This window comes from Hipposideros armiger, unplaced genomic scaffold (assembly GCF_001890085.2).
Source record: "Hipposideros armiger isolate ML-2016 unplaced genomic scaffold, ASM189008v1 scaffold_40, whole genome shotgun sequence".
NCBI lineage: Eukaryota > Metazoa > Chordata > Mammalia > Chiroptera > Hipposideridae > Hipposideros > Hipposideros armiger.
Window position 1 is genome coordinate 2292432 of NW_017731390.1, and position 22225 is coordinate 2314656.

A 22225-nucleotide genomic window follows, 5' to 3' on the forward strand; every position below is an offset into this window, starting at 1 on the left:
AGAGAGAGAGAGAGAGAGAGAGAGAGGAGAGGTGAGAGGCAGACAGAGACAGACACAGTTGAGGGAAAAGCAGAGACACAGAGTAACTTGACTATAATAAAAAGGTAACATTTCTGTACTTGAACTGAAAAGTTGACACTGGAAGAGGTCACTGAAGGACCTCATAAACCTTCTGTCCTTGGAAATCTTTACAAAAAAAGCAAGACACACTTATTCAGAGACAAACTTCTTGGATGCGGGATGTTGAACTAGGTAACTTCTTAATATCCTTTGCAAATTTGTAATACTTAAATTAAGCACTCTACTAAGAAAGTGATGTCTAAAGTCACAGAAATTATGTAAGGGGCCACCCATTCCAGTCAAGTCATAGATAAATATTTCAAATAGGATAATTAAAAAAATTACATTTGGCCTTTGAAGGCATAATTAAACTTGGGGATTGTATGGTATGCCATCTTATTTTAGCTTGCGACTGAAAATAAAACTTGAGTCCCACAGCACATTTTGGTGTGTGAAAGGGGAAGTGCTAGGGAGTAGGGATGTCAGGTTAGGGTTTTATAATTGGCCAGACATAATATGCAAAATGTTCATAACATACAGACAATCGCACACTCAGGTAATGAAGATTCACCTCTAGTTCCTAGTCACTTGGTACTAAGTTAACCACTTACTCTAAAGATGCCAATCCAATCCTTTCGACGGGGAATGAAATGATCGGTGAGGGTGTAATAGCATGTGACATCCCCTCCAGGGACATAGAACTTCTCCACATTATTAAAGATGACCTGAGAGAAATGACAGTGATCCAGCAAGACAGCCGAAGTGGGGGGGTCCTCTAATGTGTCTTCCATGGTGGGGGTCCTGTTATGAGATATGGGATAGAATAAGGCTCAGAAAGGGTTTTATGAAATGCTGGAGATTTCTGGGCTCTCACCCAGGGAACATTCTGTTCTAGATAAGTCAGGAAAAACAAAAGCCTGACTAGTACTGAGATCATACACACAACTTGGTTTCTGTTTCACTTTGAGGCATTTTGCACGCATAACTTGCGAGGCTATAAAATTTTCTGAGAATATGTTTGACCTCTTTACCACAGGCACTGTCACCCTTACATACTCTTGTTCTCTGCTAATAGCTAGTTTGTTTCCCTACTTCTAAATGCCTTAAATAGGGTAGCCTAGAGGAAAATAACCTGAGCTGGGAATTGTAAGACCTAGATTCTAGATTTTTCATCCCAATAAGCCATGTGACTTTTGGAATGTCAATTTCTTTAGATTTCAGCATCTCTATTCAATTCCACTTACCTTATAATCATTAGGCCCTTCCATATATTAAGGCGCTCTGCTAGGAGCAGGGGATGGGTGCAGGAAGAAAGACAGGGATGAGAGACGGAGGCTACTTGACATGTAGTGGTGAAAGCATGGGTTCTGAAATCAGAATGGTGGAGTTCAAATCCAACTTCACCACCTCTTCAATGCATGGGCGATTTACTTGGGCAATTTACTTGATCAACCCGGCTCTATATGTTTCCTCATCTGTAAAATGAGGCTAATAACATTTACTTCATTTGTTTTTTTGTGAGCATAATGTAAATAATGTAAAGTGTCTAGTCCTTAAATCCTTGCCACAGAGCAGGCACATCATACAAAATAGACACATGTATGACATCAGGATAAAGTCCTTAGCACAGAGTCTGCACAAAGAAAGGGTTTAACAGATCTTAGCATTTATTACTGTTGTTGTAGTTTTATTTCTTTGGCATAGTCTTTGCCCTCAAAGGGTCCCAATCCAATATGAAGGTTAGATGAATAAACAAGTGACTGCCAAATGGATGTAATAGTGCAAAATGCTCTTGGGTTCAAAAGAGGGAGAGGTACTACTGGTAAGGAACATGAAGAAAAGCTTTGGGTAAGTGAGCAGAATCTTAGGTAAACCCCTCAAGGAAGATTAGGATTTTGACAAGTAAGTTAGGGGTGAGGAAATTCTAGGTGAATGAAACACCATGCATAAAAGCAAAGAAAACAGAAAAATGCAGCCCATGTTTGCAGGACAGCAAGCACGTTTGGATCGCTATCTATAAAATGGAGATAACAACCTGTATTTCACCTTTCTAGGTCACAGTATAGATAAAATGTGATCAAGGACGGGAAGTTATTTGGGCGGTAAAAACAATACTTAAAAGAATGAAGTCATCTGGATTGTTGAGACCTGAGACTTCTGGCCCCTCAAAAGTCACATGCCCTGTCTTCTAAATGCCTCCCTGGTCTACCATTTAGTGAGCCCATGGTTCTCAACCCAGAATTCTGGGAAATGAAAACAATATTGCAGCGCTACGCAGCAGATTGAGAAAGAGCTGTACATGTGCAAGCACCACATGATACCTTACAAAGTCAGCTGTTGGAGCATGTTGGAAGATTATATGCACACATACACATAATTTAAAAAAATAAGTAAGTACAATAATAAAAAACCACAGTAGCTCTTCTAGCCCTGCCCCACCTTACTTATTTCCTGGTTTTATTTTGAACTCTAAGCAACCAGGCCTCTTCTTCCAACTCCCCCAGAAGTCCGTTTTTTCCAGAGAAGGCCAACGGGACTTTGAGGCACTGAGCTACCTATTCTTGGGATTGAGTTTAGGAACTGAAAAGAAAAAATGCATTGGCTTTCTGGTTTGTGACACAGTTTAACCACATCCTCAACCTCAAACCTCAGATCAGTTTTTCTAAGGAAGAGAGAGCTCACATTGCAGTCTTGGTCAGACTTGTTTCTTATGATAAGCTGTTGCCTGTGTGAGCTCTTAGATGTTATGGGAGGGTGGGCAGGAGGCCTCTCGGCCTTCAGGTCCGTTTTCCCTAGTGGTCTCCAGTCATACTGAGGCCAGCATATCCTCTCTGTCCTAAGCCTGGGGCACCTTCTCTCTGAGCATATAAAATGACTTAATCCGTCCTTTGACTACAGATCTGAAAAACGTGTAAGAGTGACTTCAGGGCCTGTCTCAATTAACCTAAATACCACACCCCCTGTTCTTCCGTCATTACATTATCCACCATACACGACATAATGCCTAGCCCCTAGTAATTGCTGACTGAGTCACTGAATAAATGAATGAATGTGCATGTAACTCATCAAAAAATTAAAGGAAAGGGTTTTGTAGGTAAACAATGGTATGCATGATGGTGGGGCTAATTCGTTTTAGGCCTGCTCTTAATTTGCTGGTACTCTTGGAGGAGCTGCGGGTTTTGGGCTTTCTCTTTTCTAAAATAGAGTGAGGAGATGATAATCTCCAAATGCTCTGTCAATTCTTGGTATAGCTGGTTCAGCTGGCAGAGCTGGTTCATGGTGCCAAAAAAACAAAAGGTACAGATTTGATTTCCTTAAGGACCCATAAAATTCACACTCCATTACCCACCTTTCACACACTCAAACTCTGGCAAGCTGCTTTGCAAATGGAGGCTACTGTGAAAGGCAAGACCAGCCAAGGGTATGGGGGCTTGGTATAGCCCCTCTTTCTTTACTAGAATAACAATCTATACGTTAGCTCATGATCAGGACACTGAAGAAAGGCCAGCATATATATTCAAAATGACTTGGAAGAGCTCATGTCAAGACTTGAGTGTATAGCCTGTGGAAACTATCTCTTTTCATTCACCTGAAAACCTAATCATCTGTCTGGAAAAGTCAACAGTCTTTGTTCCTTGCTTATCAAAAATGTAAGCGACTCCATGAAGTTTCCAATTTCAGAGATCTCATCACCCTCCCAAGACTCAGAGGGCACCCAGTGGCACTCTGGGTATTCGGAACTCAATCATTCTTGAAATAAAAACTCCTCTGCCAGGACTGGGAAGGAAGGTGAGGAGGCAGGCAGAGCGGAGAACAGCAGTGGCTTCCCCAGTCTGCTTCTTAGCAAAGCTGAGGATGAAAAAGGCAAACCTAGAGCATAATCATGCCAACCTGAACTGGGTCAGTGAGGAGGTATCTCATTTGACTTTTCCTGGAAGGAAGGTTATCTATTGATTTTTTGTTTGTTTGTTTGTTTGTTTTTAGCTGAGCCATCCTGCTACCTGTTGGCAGCTCAGCGGCTGCTCAGCTCGGGCTGGACTCGAACTGCTGTTGCTCAGAGCTCAAACTCTTGAGCGAGCTCTTAACCAACTGAGCCACTCGGCCGGCCCTTATCTATTGATTTTTAAGGTCAGTGATCCTTAAAGCCTTCCCTCCCTCCCAGTGATAAAACTCCCTGGGAGAAATGGGACACGACCTTTCTGACAAAGCAGTCTAGAAATGACTTTTGTGCAGGAAGGCAGGGAGGATGTAGGAGGAAAATTAGAATGACTTAAGCATCAACTTCCCCTTTATCCACTCTTCCCACTATAGAACCTGTCCACCATCTCCTTCTAATTCTGGCAATATCCATAGAGGCAAGGAAGGGAGAAGAAATAGAAGAAGAGCAAAAGTTAAATGTAGAAGCCCAGAGAGCTACTGAGTCAAGAAAAAGCAGTGGGGTGAATTAGGCCCCCTGGAAACTGTGGAATGGTATTCCACCTAATTCCTTACTCTTACTCTCAAGTCAGAGACTGGCCATATAAGGAGTGACCAGGGGAAAACAAATAGAGATTTTAAAAAACAAACCATCAAGCACGGAAAACAATGCAGATTCCACAAACGGTCACAGGCCCTTTACTTGGACTCTGATATTGCTGTTACTTTTGTTTTTTTTTCAGCTCAGTTTCCAAAAGGATTAGAGTCCTCAGAGGTAGGCAATAATAGGCAATGTATTTTAAAATAAGTCCCCTGAACTGGCTTGTGGCTTCTAAGAAAATCTGACACATTTTCATCTAATGAGCTTTTCAAGCCTAATATACTACTCCCAGGACTGTTCTATAAAGGCATAGATTCTCTTATGTGCTCCTGATGAAAAGGAACGACAGCAAGTTCCACTTCTGCTCATTCTGAGTGAATCTTTAAACTACACTGGTAGGCTTTTTAGCAGAAAAAAATTTTAATATTGTAAAGCTTCCTGGTTCCTAACAATGAGCTTCTAGATCCTAACAATGCAAATATTCAACCCAATCAACTCACTAATTTTCCTAAACATTTTTTCCTCATGTATGCTGAACCATGAAGAAGAAATAACTATGAAAAATTACTAAAATTCTACCTTAAAGGAGGTCCAAGATTTTTACATTAGCCTTTTATAGCAGTGGGCACGTTTCAAGAGGAAATAAAGGCTACAGGTAGTTTCTCTGGATTAGTTCACAGAAGGAAACCAAATGCTTCCACGGCCAAGAGAGAAATAAATGCAAATCAAGTCTTCCTTTGGGAACAGTAAAAACAAAGATAAGTAAAAACCAAATCCACATCAATCTAATTCCTTCATCCTTTTGCTTACTTAACTTCCTAAACTATTAGCAATTAGCAAATGAATGAACTGACTTGAGTCCCTCTCCTCCCTGGCCCAGGAAGAGATGCTTACACAGAACTACACTTAAGAGAAGACTGACAATGGATACACGGAGTCTCTAGCTGGCCTGAGACAGGCAGGAAAAGCAAAGACGCACAGTCACTGGTCCTCAAATTACTAAGCCATTTGCTCTAATTCAAATTTCCCAAGTTCACTCTAGTTCCTTACATAAAATCTTTCAGAGTGCCTCAGAAAAATGTTACACCCCCAGGAAGCTTTAAATACTACCCATGACCATGACCGACTATTTGGACTGGCTGTCCAGCTTGTTCTAAGCAGGCCCTCATCCCACACCCCACACCACCACAGCGCCAGCAGTACTTGGGGAGAACAAACAGTTCTGGGACACGAGAACGCAGGCAACCGAAGAAACTGTGGAAAGCTCAAAGCTGCACACTAAATCTTCATTTTACTCTACTGAGATTTTACACTTTTTCCTTGAAAGGGGTTGACTGTGCTAACCCCTGAAGTGACAAGGGTAGTGATAGCGTTTGGAGTGTGGTGGACACAGGACGAGATAACGAGCCAAGGGACCTGGGTTCCTGTCTTAGTTCTGCCACTAACAAGCTCTGAGATCTTGGCCAAGTCACACTACCTCCTTTTAAGTCCTCAGTTTCCTCATCCGTAAAATGCATGGATTAGGCTAGAAAATTTCTAAGAAACTTTCCACGTATAATGATGATCCTAAGGGAAAGAAAAAGGAAGTAAAAGAGTTCACTTTAACTGTCTCTGTTTTCATCTACGAAAATAAGGAAGCGAGGCATTACATCAATAAGCACAACATTTTTAAAGAGCCCTAGATACACTATCTGACTCGAAAGCCAATACGAGTTATTAGTGCTACAGAACTCTTACTGACCACCTTTCTCAGGGTCCTTTCCACTCCACAGCTGTCATGTCTGCTAAAGGGTAGAGTTTCAGGTAGAGGCCCTCTGAAAACACCTGTGACAGTGAGTTACCTGGGTGGTTCTTAATCATGGGTTGTACATTATCTACAAAGACCTACTACATAAAAGGTCCTTTGCTTTAAACAGTTTTTGCAATAATGGAGAAAAGTTACAATATACAGCAGGTCCTCGAATAACACTGCTTTCTTCAACATCATTTAGTTCTAACGTTGATGAGATGCTGTAGGAGCATAACTCTATATCAATTAGCCTATGATAAAACTGGTTTGCTTATAGGTTATTTAGCTTAAAATCGCAAAACCCATGACCACGTTAAGTGAGGACTTACTGTATAACATCTGTATTATTCTACTCAGCTCCAAGCATGGCCACTTGTTGTCTTGCCTCAGGAGCCAAGAACCCAAGTGATAGAAAAAAGTTAACATGCCCAGGAGAGGTTGAAATCATGTGACTGGGAACATTAGCCCCCAAACTAAATTGGCCTGATGGTGGCGGTGGGAGGGGCTACGGCAGATGACTGTAAAGAAGCAGGTCACTACACGCCAGCTGCTCTCTTCTCGGCTGCCTAGAACACCTCCTCCAATTACAGAGGCCTCGTCTGAAGGAAAGGGGGCTTCAGAGATCAAGCCTACTCAGACAGGGAAAAAGAGGCCCAAAGAGAAAGTAACTTGCCTGGGGTGACAGGGCAGGGCCCCCTCTCCAACTCGAAGCAAAGGGCGATGATGTCAAAGACAGGGATTAAGAAACCACCAGGACCTCGGCCCGCGGGAGGGGGCATGGTGCTGTGACGTCAAGACCCTCGCTCCGGTCCCAGGGAGTCCCTCTCACCCAGCCACAAACACTGAAGCCTCGCCCTCCTCGAGCGAAAACTGCCCCTCAACCTTTCAAGGCCGCGGAAGGGGTTCCAGTGGGTCCATGACGCCACTCCCTCTTGCTCTCACCCTACAAAGATGGAAAAGGGTGAAAACCGAAACCGACCACACCTCTACCGCCCATAGTTCTTTTCCAGGACTGAAGTCTGATTTGGGGGCACCCGAGGGCCCAGTTGCCACTAACTGCCCTACTTCATGAACTCCAGAGACTCACCAGGGACAGCAGCCGGTGGCGACGCAACTGCAACACCGCAGGGCAGGGGACCTGGGTAGAGCCAAAAACCCCTGGGAGAGCAGATCCCGTCTGACCCCGCCTATACGTCATAACGGTCAACGAGCCCCGCCCCCACCGCGGTGGTTGCTGGGACTTGTAGTGTTCGGTGACGTGGGCCCCCGAGACCCTCAGCTAGCTGCCCTTTATGGTTTTCCCCAGTCCGGAGCAGCGATCTCACCCCAAAGAGCCTATTTCTTCCCCTAGAACAAGCTGTTTACTTACCTTAAAAAACAAAACAAAAAACAACTTTATTTCTTTCAATTTTGAATGAGAAAGCTCCATACTTTTGAAGGGCCACTGAGCGGTCATGGGCATTTTTCTCCTGCTTCCACATAACACTTCACTAAGAGTCTTATAGATGAGACTCCCTTTGGCGTTTAAACATGCCTCCCACCTGCCCCTAACGGCGACCCAGAAATCTCCTTGGGTGCCTCAGATTTTGTGTTTCATCATTCCCTTTCTATGAAAAAAATTCTTCTTTGGCTTTAATGCTGTCAAGGTAGTAGTGCTCTTCCTAACTGCAGTAAGAACTCAGTAAAAGTCCTAATAAGTCAGTTTAGAGGGCATACCCCATCCTTGATATCTGAACAATCCTTGGCCTGCCTTCAGCAAGAATCTGAAGTTGGTTTAGCAAGAATCCCCCTAACCTTGATGTCTCCTTTTAGTAATTTCCCATCCACTTGTCCTTATTGTATTTGGAGTTCAGCATAATCTCTCTCCCCTATTATAATGTCTTTATTGCAATAGTTCTGGATAAAGTCTTTCTTACCATTTTCACAAGTGTCAGAATAATTATTTCTTTAACACTGCACATGCTATCAATGGAAGGTTAAATCCAGAAGTGCCCCCTCTCCACAAAGTAGCATCTGTCTAAATCTGGAAAGGAATTTTCTATGCCATCTAACCAGAGAATTTATGACCCTGAAGCCCCTTTAGGTTTCAGGCAGGAAATTGAGTATCCCTAATTCCGTCTTCTCACGAGACTGGTGGCATTTAACTGAGATGAATGGATGGTGGGAAATGATGACAAACCCAGGGAGTGGGCTTCTGTTGAGAATTCAAATCACTTGAGCTACCAAAATAATACTCTTCCATTTTAAACTCTGTCTTCAGGGATAAGTGCTGTCAGTATCCTGAATACATTTTGCTTAATTTTATTTACTAGCTTTTTAAAAAGCATGGAGAACTGACACCTCCTATATCCACACAGCTTACTGTCTACATTAACATGACAACTATTTCATGACACTTTTTCCTGGAAATTAAAAATGCAAATAAATCCATTGTTCATTTCAGAACCGTCCTAAGAGAACCATCAACTCTTTCATAGAAAGCATCACATGACGGTTCTGTACACTCTAAGACTTAGAATCCCTGGTCTCAAAATCCTTGCTTTGCTGTGTCCACCAACCCTAACCTACTAATATTATATCATGAACTTACCCAATTGTCATCAACCCCTGCCTTGCCCCCAAGGCAAACTTCAAGGTCTCAGTCAATACCAACCGCTACTTTGTCCTGCCACCTCTCAGCCATTCCTACAACTCTGTCAAGGTAGTATTCTTCCTCACTGCAGTAAGAATAAATTCAGTTTTGTCTTACCGACAGCTTGTTTTGTTGATATTTTGGGGAGCTAAATTTGACAGCATAAAGTAAAAAAAAGATTAATTAGTTTGATTTATTTCCAATAGAAGTGTCAAGGGAAGGCTGTAAGTACAACCTTTTATTACTGGATATTGAAGGGATGGGACTTGACATTTAGACTTACAGAGAAAATCTTCAAGTGCTAGGTATGGAAGCAAACAAAGGCTGGGGGTAGGGGTAGTTACTCTGTGCCTGACACAGTAGATTACTTCATTTAATCTTTCCAAGGGAAGCACTTTTATTATCTTCATTTGACAGATAAGAAAATAGTGGCTTACAGACATAAAGTTACTTGCCCAAACTCATACAGCTAGCAAGTAGCATTCATCAGAAGACTTTGAACCCAACATTCTGACTCATACTTTTTATGAGAGTTCAAATAATCCAGAAGGGAAGACAAACGCATAAATAAGTATATCACATGATATTGGCTTTAGAAGAGGAATTTACACAGTGCTAAGATGGCACAGAATTAATTTTTTCTAGGGGAAAGAAGGAAGGTTTCATAATAGAGGTGTTAAAGAAAAAATTATGCTGAAGCTTATTAGAATGGTAAGAAAGACTTTATTCAGGGTTATTGCAATAGGAACATTATAATAAGGGAGAAAGAGATTGTGTTCAACTCCAAATACAATAAGAACAAGTGGAGACTTACAGCCATCTAACAGAGTGAGGGGGTCAGTGGATGAAAAATTACCAAGAGGAGACATCAGGGGGAGGAGGACTCTTACTAATCTGACTTAATAGGATTGTTGCTGAAGGCCGGATGGGGATTGATCAGATTTCGTGGGTGGAGCAGTCTCTCTAAACTAATAATTTTTACTAATACTGGACTTGGCAAGGACAGAAGCCCAACTCTGAGGCCTAGACAAGAAAAGGGCTCAGAGGAGCCTAACTAAAGTTTGGTCAAAGAGAGAGTCTTTGTGAGAGGTGACATTTGTTTTATTTGAATAACAATCTTGGCAGGCAAAAAAAGGAGTGGGAGAGAAATTGGAGATGAAGGGAGGGAGTGCTCCCCTACAGCCGTGCTGTCCAGTAAGTAGAATTCTCTGCAGTGATGGACATGTTCAATATCTGCGCTATCTGATCTGATATCCACTAACATATGTGGCTATTGAGCCCTGGACATGTGGTTATTGCAGCTGGGAACTGGATATTTATATAATTTAAATTTAAATTATATTTTAAATTACAGTATGTAATCACTGTGTTGGCTGGTGCAGCTCTACAACAACTGGAATGTGGACTCTGGGAAGAAGGAGAAGCGGGAGGCAGACTAGGAGAAAGGACCCAAGCAGCAGTTGCTACTTTCACCTTTGCCCTCAGCTCTAGCCCTGCCCAGTCCTGCCCAGCAGCAGTCACTCTGGCCTTCGGACCCTCAACTCCATGGAAAAAGAAGGTGAAAGGAAGTTCATCCCTGAAGCTTGCTGTTTCTGTAACCACCTAGGACTGTGCAATTTGATGACTTACAAAGTCCAGATAGTTTCTACGCCCATTGGAGAAAGAAGAGGTTTAAATAATCAATGGAAAGAAGGAAACTACTATTTAGCTTGAGATACTATTGGGCTTTTACGTGTAGGCAGGTCAAGTATGGTGTTTTATAAACGTCAAGAAAAACAGGAGCAGGCCGGCTGAGTGGCTCAATTGATGAAGAGTGCAAGCTCTGAGCCGGCCCAGTGGTTCAGTTGGTTAAGAGCTCGCTCAAGAGTTTGAACTCTGAGCAACAGCAGTTCGATGCCCGGCCCGAGCTGAGCTGTTGCTGAGCTGCCAACAGGTGGCAGGATGGCTCAGCTAAAAAAAAAAATTAAAAAAAAATAAGAATGCAAGCTCTGAGCAACAAGGTTGCCGGTTTGATTCCCACTTAGGCCAGTGAGCTGTGCCCGAGTTGAGCTGCCACTGAGCTGCCAACAGGTGGCAGGGTGGCTCAGCTGGTGAGAACATGTGCTCCTAACAACAAAGTTGCCGGTTCAACTCCTGCATAGGATGGTGGGCAACTAAGAGTAAACATGGCACCTTAATCTGAGCTGCTGCCAGCTGCCAACAGGCGGCCAGATGGTGAGCTAGCGGCACCTTCCACAACTAAGATTGAAGGACAACAACTTGGCTGTTCCCCTTCCCCAATTCCCCAATAAAAATCTTAAAAAAAAAAGAAAGAAAGAAAAACAGGAGCCAGGTATGCCTCACATTAACCAATGAATATTTGTTATTCATTAAACAATTTTTAAAATACTTCTTTGTAAGTCTGGACTTGACTATGTATTACTATTTTTACCATAAAGGATACCAATGTGTAAGGAAGAGGACTCCATATCATATACCCATTTCATACACATATATATTGTTTGACCCACCAAAAATAAGTGTTAGTGGGACACGGATGCTCTAAGGGCTTTTAAGAAAAATAAAAAGGCAAATGGCCAGATGACAGACTGTGTGTTTCCAAAACGGTGGCAGCAGTGGATGTGGGTACCTGACCCACACTAACAGCGGCATGGGCAAGAAACGCTTTGAAGTAAAAAAGTGGGATGCAGTAGCCCTGTGGGCTTGGGATATTGTGGTTAATAACTGTGCCATCTGCAGGATCTACATTATGGATCTTTGCATAGACTGTCAAGCTAACCAGGTGTCTGCTACTTCTGAAGAGTGCATCGTTGCATGGAGTCTGTAACCATGCTTTTCACTTCCATGGCATCTCTCGCTGGCTCAAAACACGGCAGGTGTGTCTGCAGGACAACAGAGAGTGGGAATTCCAAAAGTATGGGCACTAGCAAAAGAATTCTTCCATCAAGCTCAACTGTTTTGTTTTTTGCTTAATGACTTGCCCTCCTGTTATTTAATTATAAGATAGATAGAACTGTGGGGTTTTTTTTTTCTTGGTCTTTTCAGTTTGCTATTCAGTTTGTATACCAATATGATCGCTATACATTGCAGTCATATTGTATTCTTTATCAAATAAAATCCAGTTGGATTCTAGAAAAAAATAAAATAAAATAAAAAGGCAACTTTGACTGCAGAAGATCCTTTTGCTATATGTTGATGTATTAGTGCATGTGTCTATGTGTCTCCCATGGCAACCAGCAAACCGCTTTGCATGTAGGAAGTGCTCAAGTTGTGTGCCTGTTACCTTTCCCTATAGTCAGAGCACTTTCTATGGAACTTATTTCTAAGAGCCATCCACACTAAGAAGACGATGCCCTGAAAACAATCATGAACAGCTCCGTTCAGGGAAAACTGTTTTCCCCAGAAGGCAAAGGGAAGATGAGGGACAGGATAAAAACAGAAACCTGGAAGCTCCATTGCTCATGGCCAAGCAGCCCCATTAAATACATGTCAAAACAGAGAACTCAAAAGAGGTGCCAGGCAGCTCTGAATCCACTACAAGGACTTGGCCATGCCACCACATTTTTCTGGGCCCCACTTTCCTCATCTGAAAACAAGAGAAATGCCAGGGAGTCTCTAAGATCTATTTTGATTTAACAAGAATCCTGATTCTGATTATACACACTTCTACAACATTCCCTCGTACATTGCAGACTTAAAACAAACAAACAAAATATTCTAAGCACCTTTGCTTCATTTCTGTCCCCTACCGCATTCCTGGTACATATACCAAGACTTTTTTTTTGGCTTCCAGGAGGGACCTTGCTTCTGGGGAGCAGAAGCAGGACTCTTTTTTTTTTTTTTCATTAACAAGTTAAAGGAAGAGTGTCCCCCACAGTGCCCAGTTTCCCAAACTGAGAAATAGAGTCTGGGTGTCAACTGTAAAGCAAACAACCTTCTGAGGGTTTTATTGTCTTACTATTTAGACAGGTGGGTGTCTAAGGAACAAAAACACAGGGAAAACAACAGTTTCAGACCTGCCCCCTCACCCCCACCCGCATACTCTTGCCTCTGAGTTGGAGCTCAGAGGGGTACACAGGCCAAGTGTTTTGATGCCTGAAAGGACCCTCCAACACATCACTTCAGTCTTTCACATCCAGGTTCAAAAATCTCTCAGTTCTGCCATGTGGAGTTTCCTGTTTCTGGTTTACCTGACACAATTCACAAATGCTCTCTGATTTCTTGGCTATTTCTCTCTGGCCCTGGGAGGATGCCTGATTGGGGTGGGGGGGTCAAGCCTGCTTTGCTCTACAGTGGGGGCAGCTCTACTGTTCACCCTGTGTTTGTTCCTGTCATCACCCTTGAAAGGACAGCGGTGCCAGGCTCTGGCCTATTAAATCCCACTACATCCAGCCCTCTCATAAATAACCAGTTGCCAGGGACTTTAATGGAAACCCTCTGGAAACTGTAAATCTTTGCTGCTCCCTCCTGCACCCTCTTCCTCATTTCCATCACAATGTCACTCCAGAGGGATCTGAGACCAAAGCATGAGCTTAGCAGAGCAGATTGGTAGGACACTAGGGAAAGAAAGAGGCGGGATGGGGGAGGAGAACAGAGCAGGGACAGTTGGTCTTAGGGAAGCATCTGCTGGATGGCCAGTTGATGATGGTCACCTGGGCCCCCAGGGCCCTGGAGAGGGGGAGGGGCAAGATAGCCCAGGGCCACCTGGAGGAAAGAGAGAAGAGGAAAGAAGACAGGATAGCAGAGGTTCCTGGAAGAGCAGCAGATGGGTCGCTGGTTCCATCTCCTGCTCTTTAGGGTGAATTGAAGCACCACGTAGCTGGCTTCTAGTGTCTGCCTGGGGTAAGCCATGCTTTTGCTTTTAGCCTCTGGCCTGGGCAGATCAGCAGGTAAAGGGGCAGTGTCCTGTGTTAGGAGGAAAATTTTTCCTCTACCAACTTACTTCCAAAAAGTAACAGAGTTTATTCATATGCATATGAGAGCACTTAGTAGTGAGTAACTCCCCAAGTAGCTAGGGATAAAGGGTTTATATGTCAGCTTAATAAGGTGGGGGGAGGGGGCAGTTAGGGCTTCAACGGATGGAAGGCTCTGAGACTTGTTTACACTATTTTTTTGGAAGGTCAATGTGTTCAAGGAGGAGCATTCCTTACTGGAGATCTCCCTGGGGGGTGGGGGTTGTGACAGCTGACTCTCATAAAGCTCTGCTTTATTCAAATAAGGGAAATTCAGATAAGTGTTCTTTCTGCATCTGTTGTAGCTGAAATGTTTTCACTTCGAAGTGAAAACCATCCTGGAGGGTTCTTTCAGCCCCTTCAGCTGCACTCACCGACACAGTGTTCCCACTGAATGTTCTTACATCCTCTAGGAAACGTTTCTGGATGAATTCCAACGTGCTCCATCTCAGAGATGTGGATCTTGCCTCTAGCATGAGTCCTTTTGACCAGAGGTTTTCTGAGAAGGGTTACACAGGCAATAATATGCCTGAGATCTTGATTTGGCCCTCAATCCAATGCTCTCTGCTTGGCGCCTCCTGCTCCTGGTTTTGGATGTCTACCCTCCCTCCCAGAGGGCCTAAGAACAAGGTGCCCCCCCACCCCCACCCCAGCGCAGCTGGAGCTCGGGAGCTAGACGGTTCGGACCCGAACCTGCGTGGGGCGCAGGGATGGTGCGGACACCGGTGAACGCGGGCGGGGATGCAGGGAGGGGCGGGGACCAGCGGAGGGCGAGCGGTAGCCTGGCCCCGCGCGCCGGGAGCGCCGCCCAGCGTCGAAGGAGTCTCCCGGGACAACCTCGGGCGCTTCCCTCTCAGAGCACAGGGACGGTTAATGGGAATGGGGAGGGAGCGGGGCAATGGCAGCCCACCGCAGGGGCCAATCGAAGGCCTGGAAAGCCCTATATGCAAATATCAGGTCCCGGAGGACCCCAAGGTAGGAAGAGCGCGGGTTAGGGTTAGGGGTTGTCTGGCAGCTAATGGGAGCGTGTCTCAATCCTTCCAGGAGGGGGTCCGCAATTGTGGTAGCGAGCGAGACCATCAGCGGAGTCGGGGCGAGACTGGGGAGTAGGAATCGCGGGTAAGAGCTCCCCAAAGCCCGGTGCTGGCGCCAGATCGCGGCCTCCGAGTGCCTCTCCACTGCTGGTTCTACACGCCCCTGATGTTCCCCACGGGGCCCAGTTTCCCAGGGCTACCCCTCTGCCCTCCCTGGTGGCATTCTAGGGCTAAAGCCACTCACCTTCACAGCCCCTGCTCCCCCTCGGCTCCGAGGCCCTTCTCTTCTCAACGAGTGCCGGTAACGCTCGCTCTCCTCCCTGCCCGGTACTCGAGCTCACTGCTAAAATACCCTCACTCCCTTTTCTCACCCGCAAGACCCGATGCCAGGACCTTGCCCACACACCGACCCTCCTTTTCCCAGCTCCATTAGCTCTCCTGTCCTCACATCTCTCCCGAACCCGGGTCTCTCTCCGGGGGCACCCTCACTTCCCGCCCGCCCTCGATTTCTCGATTTCCCAAACCCGGTGCCCCCAGGGAGCCTGCTGTTCCTTAGATACCAGAGATCCTTGGGAATCACACAACTCTCTCTCTGCCTCTTTCCCCATCATTGCATCTTTCTCTTGATCACCTTTTTTTCTTTTGCCTGGAGAAACCTTCTAGAAAGACACTTCTGTTTTTTCATGGCCAGCACACCCCTCTGCAAATATCCCTACCCTCTTTACCCCTCTTCTTTTACTTCCAGTTGTTATTTCTCACCCTCCTGAAGGAAAACTCTTTTAGGCTTGAGGAAAGTTCTCCTTTGGGATTTGAGCCCTAGGAAAAATGTAACTTACATTTGGGGACAGCATGGAAAAGCGAGCTAACATTTACTACGCACTAGCATGTGGCAAGCACTTCAGTAAATTGTTTAATATGTACACCGGTCCTACCATTATATTTTCATCTTACAAAAAAAGCCCTCATTTTGAACCAAGCAGTGCTTTAAGAGCATTGGAAATATTAACTCATTTAATTTTTGTAATAACCCCATGAGATGAATATTATTATCCTCATCTTATTTATGAGGAAACTGAGGCACAAAGAGGCTCAGTTCACCACCCACAGTCACCATTCTAGTAAGGAGTAGAGCTGGGCTGGGTCCAGACCCACCTGTCTTTGCTAGGAATGCACTGAGTATTGTGGAGAAAATGGCTGGGCGTGAGCTTGCCCTGAAAATTGCTTCCTCCAGTCTTGTGGAATTCCTCAATTTCTAGCAGAATAAAAGATGGCATCTGAGTCCGCAGGATTCTTATTGTTCCCAGTGAATGTGGCCGGTCATTCTCAGCGTTTCTTTTATTTTTTTAAATTAATTCATTTATTTTAAAATTATAGTTGACATACACTACTATATTAGTTTCAGGTGTACAGCATAGTGATTTGACATTTGTATATCTTACGAGGCAATCACCATGATAGATCCAGTACCCATCTGCCACCATACATAGTTATTCCATTATTGACTATATTCCCCATGCTGTACATTACTCAGCATTTCTTAGTGGCAAAGCCCTTGAGCAGTTGAGTGCCCGCATCCCTCCCTTGTTTTAGCCCAGTTTTGCTACTGACTCCATTCAGCCCCTGCACTGAAATTCAAAGGGTGGCTAGAATGAAAAGCCAAACAGCCATAAAAAAGCATCTTATTGTATCCTCAAAGCTCTTTTCTAGATATGACGCTTTTAATCTTCTTGGTGATCCTCTAATCACAGAGAAGATAAGGAATGAGGGAGGAGATAATTACAGGAGTCCCCTCTTATTCACAGGGGATACGTTCCAAGACCCCCAGTGGATGCCTGAAACCACAGATAGTATCAAACGCTATATATACTATGTTTTTCCCTATGCATACATACTTTTGATAAAATTTAATTTATAAATTAGACACAGTAAGAGATTACCAACTAATAGAATAATTATAACAATATACTGTAATAAAAGTTATATGAATGTGGCCTCTTTCTCTCTCTCTTGTACTACTGTATTCACCCTTCTTGTAAGGATGTGAGATGATAAAAGGCCTACGTGATGAGATGAAGTGAGATGAATGACATAGGCATTGTGACATAGCATTAGGCCACTATCGACTGATGATAAGTTAGAAAGAGGATCATTTGCTTTGGGTGATCCTGGATCATTGAGCAATGACAGTGTCGATGGTTGGATGTCAGAAGCACATGATGTGGTTGTTTGGGGAAATTTACTATTTTTGGACTTTGGTTGACCATGGAAAGCAAAACCGCAAATAATGGGAGACCTATGTACTGGGCTTCTTAGTACATACTATATCAAAGAGGCAAAGTTGAAAGCAAGGTTGTAAACAGACCTCTTACCTCCACATCTTCCCTCCTCTCTCCATCCACTTCAACCTTTTCCAAGAGGTAGCCACCGGAAGCCTTCAGAGGGATGCTTTTAGCAGGGGAATGAGGACCAAAAGATGAAAAAGGGAAAGGAATGAAGGAAACCTATTATTGGAGAAAAGAAGGAAATCACAGGCAGATACAGTAGGAGAGCTCTTCAGTGCCATATGTATTCCTGCAGACTGAAAGAGAAGTCTAGGCTGTGAAGGTCAGGATGAAAAAACGTGGTTAAAACTTGAAACATGTCCCTCTGTTGTTCTTAATGAAATGATTCTTTCCTCCCATTTGCGGGACACCCGTTTTAATTCAGCCTTGCAAACGAAAGCACTAAACATTTTCTACCCTTCTGCAACACCTCTAGGGGCAAGAAGAGTAGTCAACACATGTAGTCCTTCAGAAGCAGAAATGAGTCACGGTCCCGCCGTTGAGATTTTCCAAATAACCTGCTGTGTGTTTGCCTGGAGCCATCCAGTGCTCATTCCTGCCCCCTGGTGGCCAGCGAAGGTCATTTTCATTCTGTCTAACCAGGATTTGGTTGGCAGCCTCTGGCTTGGAAGACCCCAAGATCAAACCCCATTCTACAATGAAATGAAAGGACACATCAGGGTTTTTTTCACTGTCTTAACTATCCTATTTGGAAAGGTGAACAGAATGTGTATGTGTCATTAAGAAAAGGTGGCATTTACCGTGTTTGTGACATTGGTAACCCAACGTAGTCTTTTTTTTTTTTTTTTAACTCCCCAAAGCACTTAATCCACATTGCCTGCCCACTGACCTGGCATGATGGAAAGATATGTTGAGAGGCAGAAAGCTGGGGTTCCTGTTCTGGCTCCACTGACTTGCTCTCTGGCTTTGTGCAAGTCAAAACCTCCTCTAAAAAGCAAACAGGTTGAACTAGACATTCTCCCAGCTGTAATATTCAGGGATTCCATGAGAGCTTAGAAAATGTTCTAATGAAACCCCAAATAAGAGCCCAGGTACAATGTGAATCTTGGTGAAAAGAAGGGAAAGAAACCGTGAAAATAAATACAAAGTAGAAACAATAAAGCTGTTCCCTGTTTATAGCCAGTTTGGGAGATCCAGGCCCTTCTTGGAGGTGGGAATTTAGAAGAGTTGGTTTTAAGGAAAATGATGTGGGACCAACTGATACTAAAGGGACTAAAGTCACCAAGACTGCTTCTGAGAGCGAGATCAGTTGCTTCAGTTTATGTTCATACCATTTATGGGTAATCAGAGAGGGAAAGGCAGTGGGTGGACCATGGAGGAGAGACAGACATGGCTCCTAGTCCCAGCTCTGCCTCTCACCTTACCCTCTCCATGCCTTAGTCTTCTCACCTGTAAAAGATTGAAAATAATATCTATGATATAGCATCAAGAGGGAGATAGTATGTATATAAAACGCTTTCCTATAATGCCTATTCCTTGATAAGTAGGTTGCAAATAGTAGCTGCTGTTATAAGTGAATGAAACTAAGTGTTTTAAGTGCCTGCTATATGACCTTTCATCGACTCAAGGTCGATGCTTTAAAAAATGTTATTTATTTAATGCTTGCAGCAACACTTCTATTATATAGATGAGGAAAATGAACCTTAGAAAGGCAAACTTAGTTCATGAATTTATTCCAGTCAGTTCACTCAAGAAGCATATGAACCTCTGCTATGTGTCAGATACTGTGGCAAGAGCTGAGAATTCACAGACATGGCCTCTCCCATCAGGGAATTCAGTCCGGGGCCCCCAGCTGATAATGATAGACAGCCTGTAGTGAGCACCTACTATGTGGCAGGCACTGTTCTAAGCTCATTGTATGACTCAAATGAATCAACTCATTTAATTCCCATAATTGGGACAAACCATTTTGCAGGAGTGAGGAAACTAAGGCAGAGGGAGGTTAAGTAAATCACCTGAGGCCCCACAAGTAGGAAGTGGCAGAGCTGGGATTTAAATCCAGGCAGACAGACTTCAGAGTCTGAGTTCTTAGCCATTTCACTACAGCTACCTCTTAGCAAGTGACTTAAAGTCACATCTCTGACTGCAGAGGCCTTTACACCAGGATATATGTGTATTTCTTCACTCTCTGTATTTTCCTTAGGCCTTTTCCTTTGAATCTATTGCCTTGCCTCCTTTGATTCCTTAAGGCTACCAGACTTCTTCTGGCCAAATCAGAAGGCAGGAGAGAAGGTAGGAACCCCCAGGTTAGCAGGGAGTAGTTGCTGAAGCTGGGAATGAAACGTCTGGTAGAGCCAAATGAGACCCACATCTGAAAAGACTTGAGTGGGTTCTGGCTTCAGCCAGGTCATATATAATTCTTGTTCTGAAAATGACGGCATTAAAATGTTTTTGTTTTCCTGGGGAAAGCAGCTTTTGTTCTAACTCATTGCTGCTTAGAGGCCAGAAATACACTAGAGGAGGATGGGTAAATTCAGATGTCTATGGGGCCAGGCATGTGGCCCCAATGAGAGACATGATGGGGCCAAACAAAAATATTCCTCTCTTAATGCTTCTATAAGGAAAACAACAGCACAAGGGTAACTGTCGCTTGACTCCTGTATCAGAGAGACAATAGGGCCTAGTAGGGACTGGGGCAGACTTGGAAAATGTCTAAAGAGGAAGCCATTTCTCGGCTCTGGTTGACTGCTGGCATGAAGCAATGGGGACCTACTTTTCTGAAAGGAATGGAAATCTGGATTTTTATGATAAAAGTCTACATTTTCTAGTTACTGGCAACTTCTTTTTTTTTTTTTTAAGATTTTTATTGGGGAATTGCAGGGATGGGAACAGAGCTGGGGAATTGGGGAAAGGGAACAGACAAGTTGCTCTCATTTTGTTCTTCAGTCTAGCTGTGGAGGACGTTGCTTCACTGGCCCAAGTTGGCACCATCATTGCGTTCTTCCTGGGCGAGGCAGATCAGTCACTGGCTTCTGGACGGCGGCTCACTCAGCTGCTGGCCGCTCACCCTGGCTGCTGGCTACACACGGTAGTAGCCCATGGCAACCTACTGCCACAGGGGCTGCAGCCTATGCCGTCGCCGGTGTCTCACAGCAACCCAGCTCCAGGTTGAGCTGTTGTTCAGCATCTTAGCTGTGGAGGGCAGTGTCACTGGCCCTCATACGTGGGATCCGAACCGGGGCCCTCCTGCGTCCCAAGCCAGTTCTTAACCATCGTGCCACTCGGCCGGCCCTTACTGGCAACTTCTATTTAACAACTATAACAACAACACACTACTGTGGGCCAAGTAAACATTTCTGCGGGCTAGATACAGGATGCAAGGTCCAGGAGGCAACCTGTGAGCAAGACAGTTTCTGGAGCCTTTGGAGAGAAGCCAGCAGGGTTTAGCTTCAGAGATGAAGCAGGAAGGAGAGGCCTGGGGGAAGGGAAAGCCAGGGGACCAAAGACAAAGCAAAAATAGTCACATGTGGCAATGACTGTTGTCTGCCATCTTGCACCTGTCTCAGGTGCCATCCAAGTGGCTCTTGTGTCATAGGAACCTAGACTATGGGGGAAAGCAGGTAAGAATGCTGTTGTGGACCAGTTCCTTTAAAAGTACATGGACTAAGTTCCTTGCTATATCTGCCTAAGGCCCTCTCTTGCAAGAGTAAACAGAATTTGACCATTTGTTGTTATGGTTTTCCGTCTTCTCTTTGACACAGACAAATAATAAGCAGCCATGACTTGTTCTTACTACTTGGGCAAGGACTCGAAAAAGGGCAAATAGAGCCTGGCAACTCCAGAGGCCAAATTCAGGGTCAGTTTTCTTTCCTCAAGTTAACATTAACCTTTAGGTAAACGGGCCACTCCTCCTCGAGGGCTTGGTACACAGGAGCCGTTGTAGAGGGTTAGGGGAGTGGAGTTGGCTGTTTACCTGGAAGGAAGGGAATAGCCCAAGGTCAAGATTTCATGTACTTTAGTCCTCTTGAACTTTGCCAAGAATGTGCCTGTTCACTGGGAAAAACTGACTCTCAAGGCCCAGGTTTCATCGGTTAGATGCACTGAGCACAACTCTTTCTCCTCCTGCTCAGGTGTCGCCATAAAGGGACTTGGGTGTAAGTAGCAGCCCTTGTCAACAAGACAGAAACAAGTGGCGATCCTTAGCTGACTTAATAATTGGGCATCCCTCTTGTGGGTGATTATGAGCATTCAGTGAGATGGTGTATGTGACAATTCTTTGAAAAGCCTAAAGAACTATACCCTCATAAGGGCTTATTATGAAATGATTCATAGGTAACCTCCAAGGTGGAGGGGTCCCCCAATTATGGTTTGGAAAAGGGCCAGAGAGAAGTGGAAGGGTGTGGTAATATTAAAAACGTGGCCGTAAGGTATAAAAGTTGTTGAGAATGAACACGTTTGGGTACAAAAGGGAGGTGATTCCTAAGAGACTGTGTGACTCTGGTGAGCCTGCTGTAGTTGCATATTGCTGGTGGTAGTCCAAATTGTTGGAAGTCCACTGGGAAACAATGTAGTGATATAAATAAATAAATAAGTAAAATCAGAAGCTATGTAGTTTTCATATTCATTAACCTAGTAATCCTGGTTCTGGATAAAGATCTTAAGAAAATAATCCTAAAGAAGTAATAGGCCTTCTTTCTATACATGAACGTGTGTAGAACTATTTATATTTATATTAGCAAATTGGAAGCAACTTACATTGTCAACAATAAGGCAAGGGTTGGTTAAATTCAGACACATTCCTTCAATGGGCTATTATTACACAACCATTAAAACCTAGAAATACATACACTTTGCCACGACTGAAAGGATGTTTATGATGTGATCTTAAGTGGGCAAAAAGCAGATACAAAATTATTTATTATGGTTATAATTATATAAAGTAATGCTTAGAAATTAAGAA

General features: G+C 44.1%; 2 protein-coding genes and 1 pseudogene across 12 annotated transcripts in view; 2 read left to right on the forward strand and 1 right to left on the reverse strand.

Annotated features, from left to right (window-relative positions):
- The window catches only part of CALCOCO2 (calcium binding and coiled-coil domain 2), a 29798-nt gene extending 22235 nt beyond the window's left edge, over positions 1-7563 (reverse strand). For 5 of the 8 annotated variants that reach the window (XM_019638795.1, XM_019638794.1, XM_019638796.1 and 2 more), the window contains exons 1-2: positions 7453-7562; positions 672-861 (exon numbers count right to left, since the gene is read on the reverse strand). In XM_019638795.1, the coding sequence (XP_019494340.1) occupies positions 672-851 (180 nt within the window). In that variant the 5' untranslated portion in view covers positions 852-861; positions 7453-7562. Of the gene's footprint in view, positions 1-671; positions 862-6694; positions 6745-7038; positions 7309-7452 lie in introns of those variants that run through there. The other 3 variants (XM_019638791.1, XM_019638793.1, XM_019638792.1) reach the window with 3 other exon arrangements.
- A 2979-nt stretch (positions 7564-10542) lies between these two features.
- Positions 10543-11924, forward strand: LOC109380691 (E3 ubiquitin-protein ligase RBX1 pseudogene; annotated as a pseudogene).
- A 2653-nt stretch (positions 11925-14577) lies between these two features.
- Positions 14578-22225, forward strand: part of TTLL6 (tubulin tyrosine ligase like 6) — a 28817-nt gene continuing 21169 nt past the window's right edge. Inside the window, exons 1-2 of one of the 4 annotated variants that reach the window (XM_019638503.1) lie at positions 14578-14662; positions 14994-15068. Coding sequence is in view for 1 of the 4 variants with exons in the window: in XM_019638501.1 (XP_019494046.1) it covers positions 14823-14924 (102 nt within the window). In the remaining 3 variants the exon portion in view is untranslated. Of the gene's footprint in view, positions 14663-14803; positions 14925-14993; positions 15069-20792; positions 20886-22225 lie in introns of those variants that run through there. The other 3 variants (XM_019638502.1, XM_019638501.1, XM_019638504.1) reach the window with 3 other exon arrangements.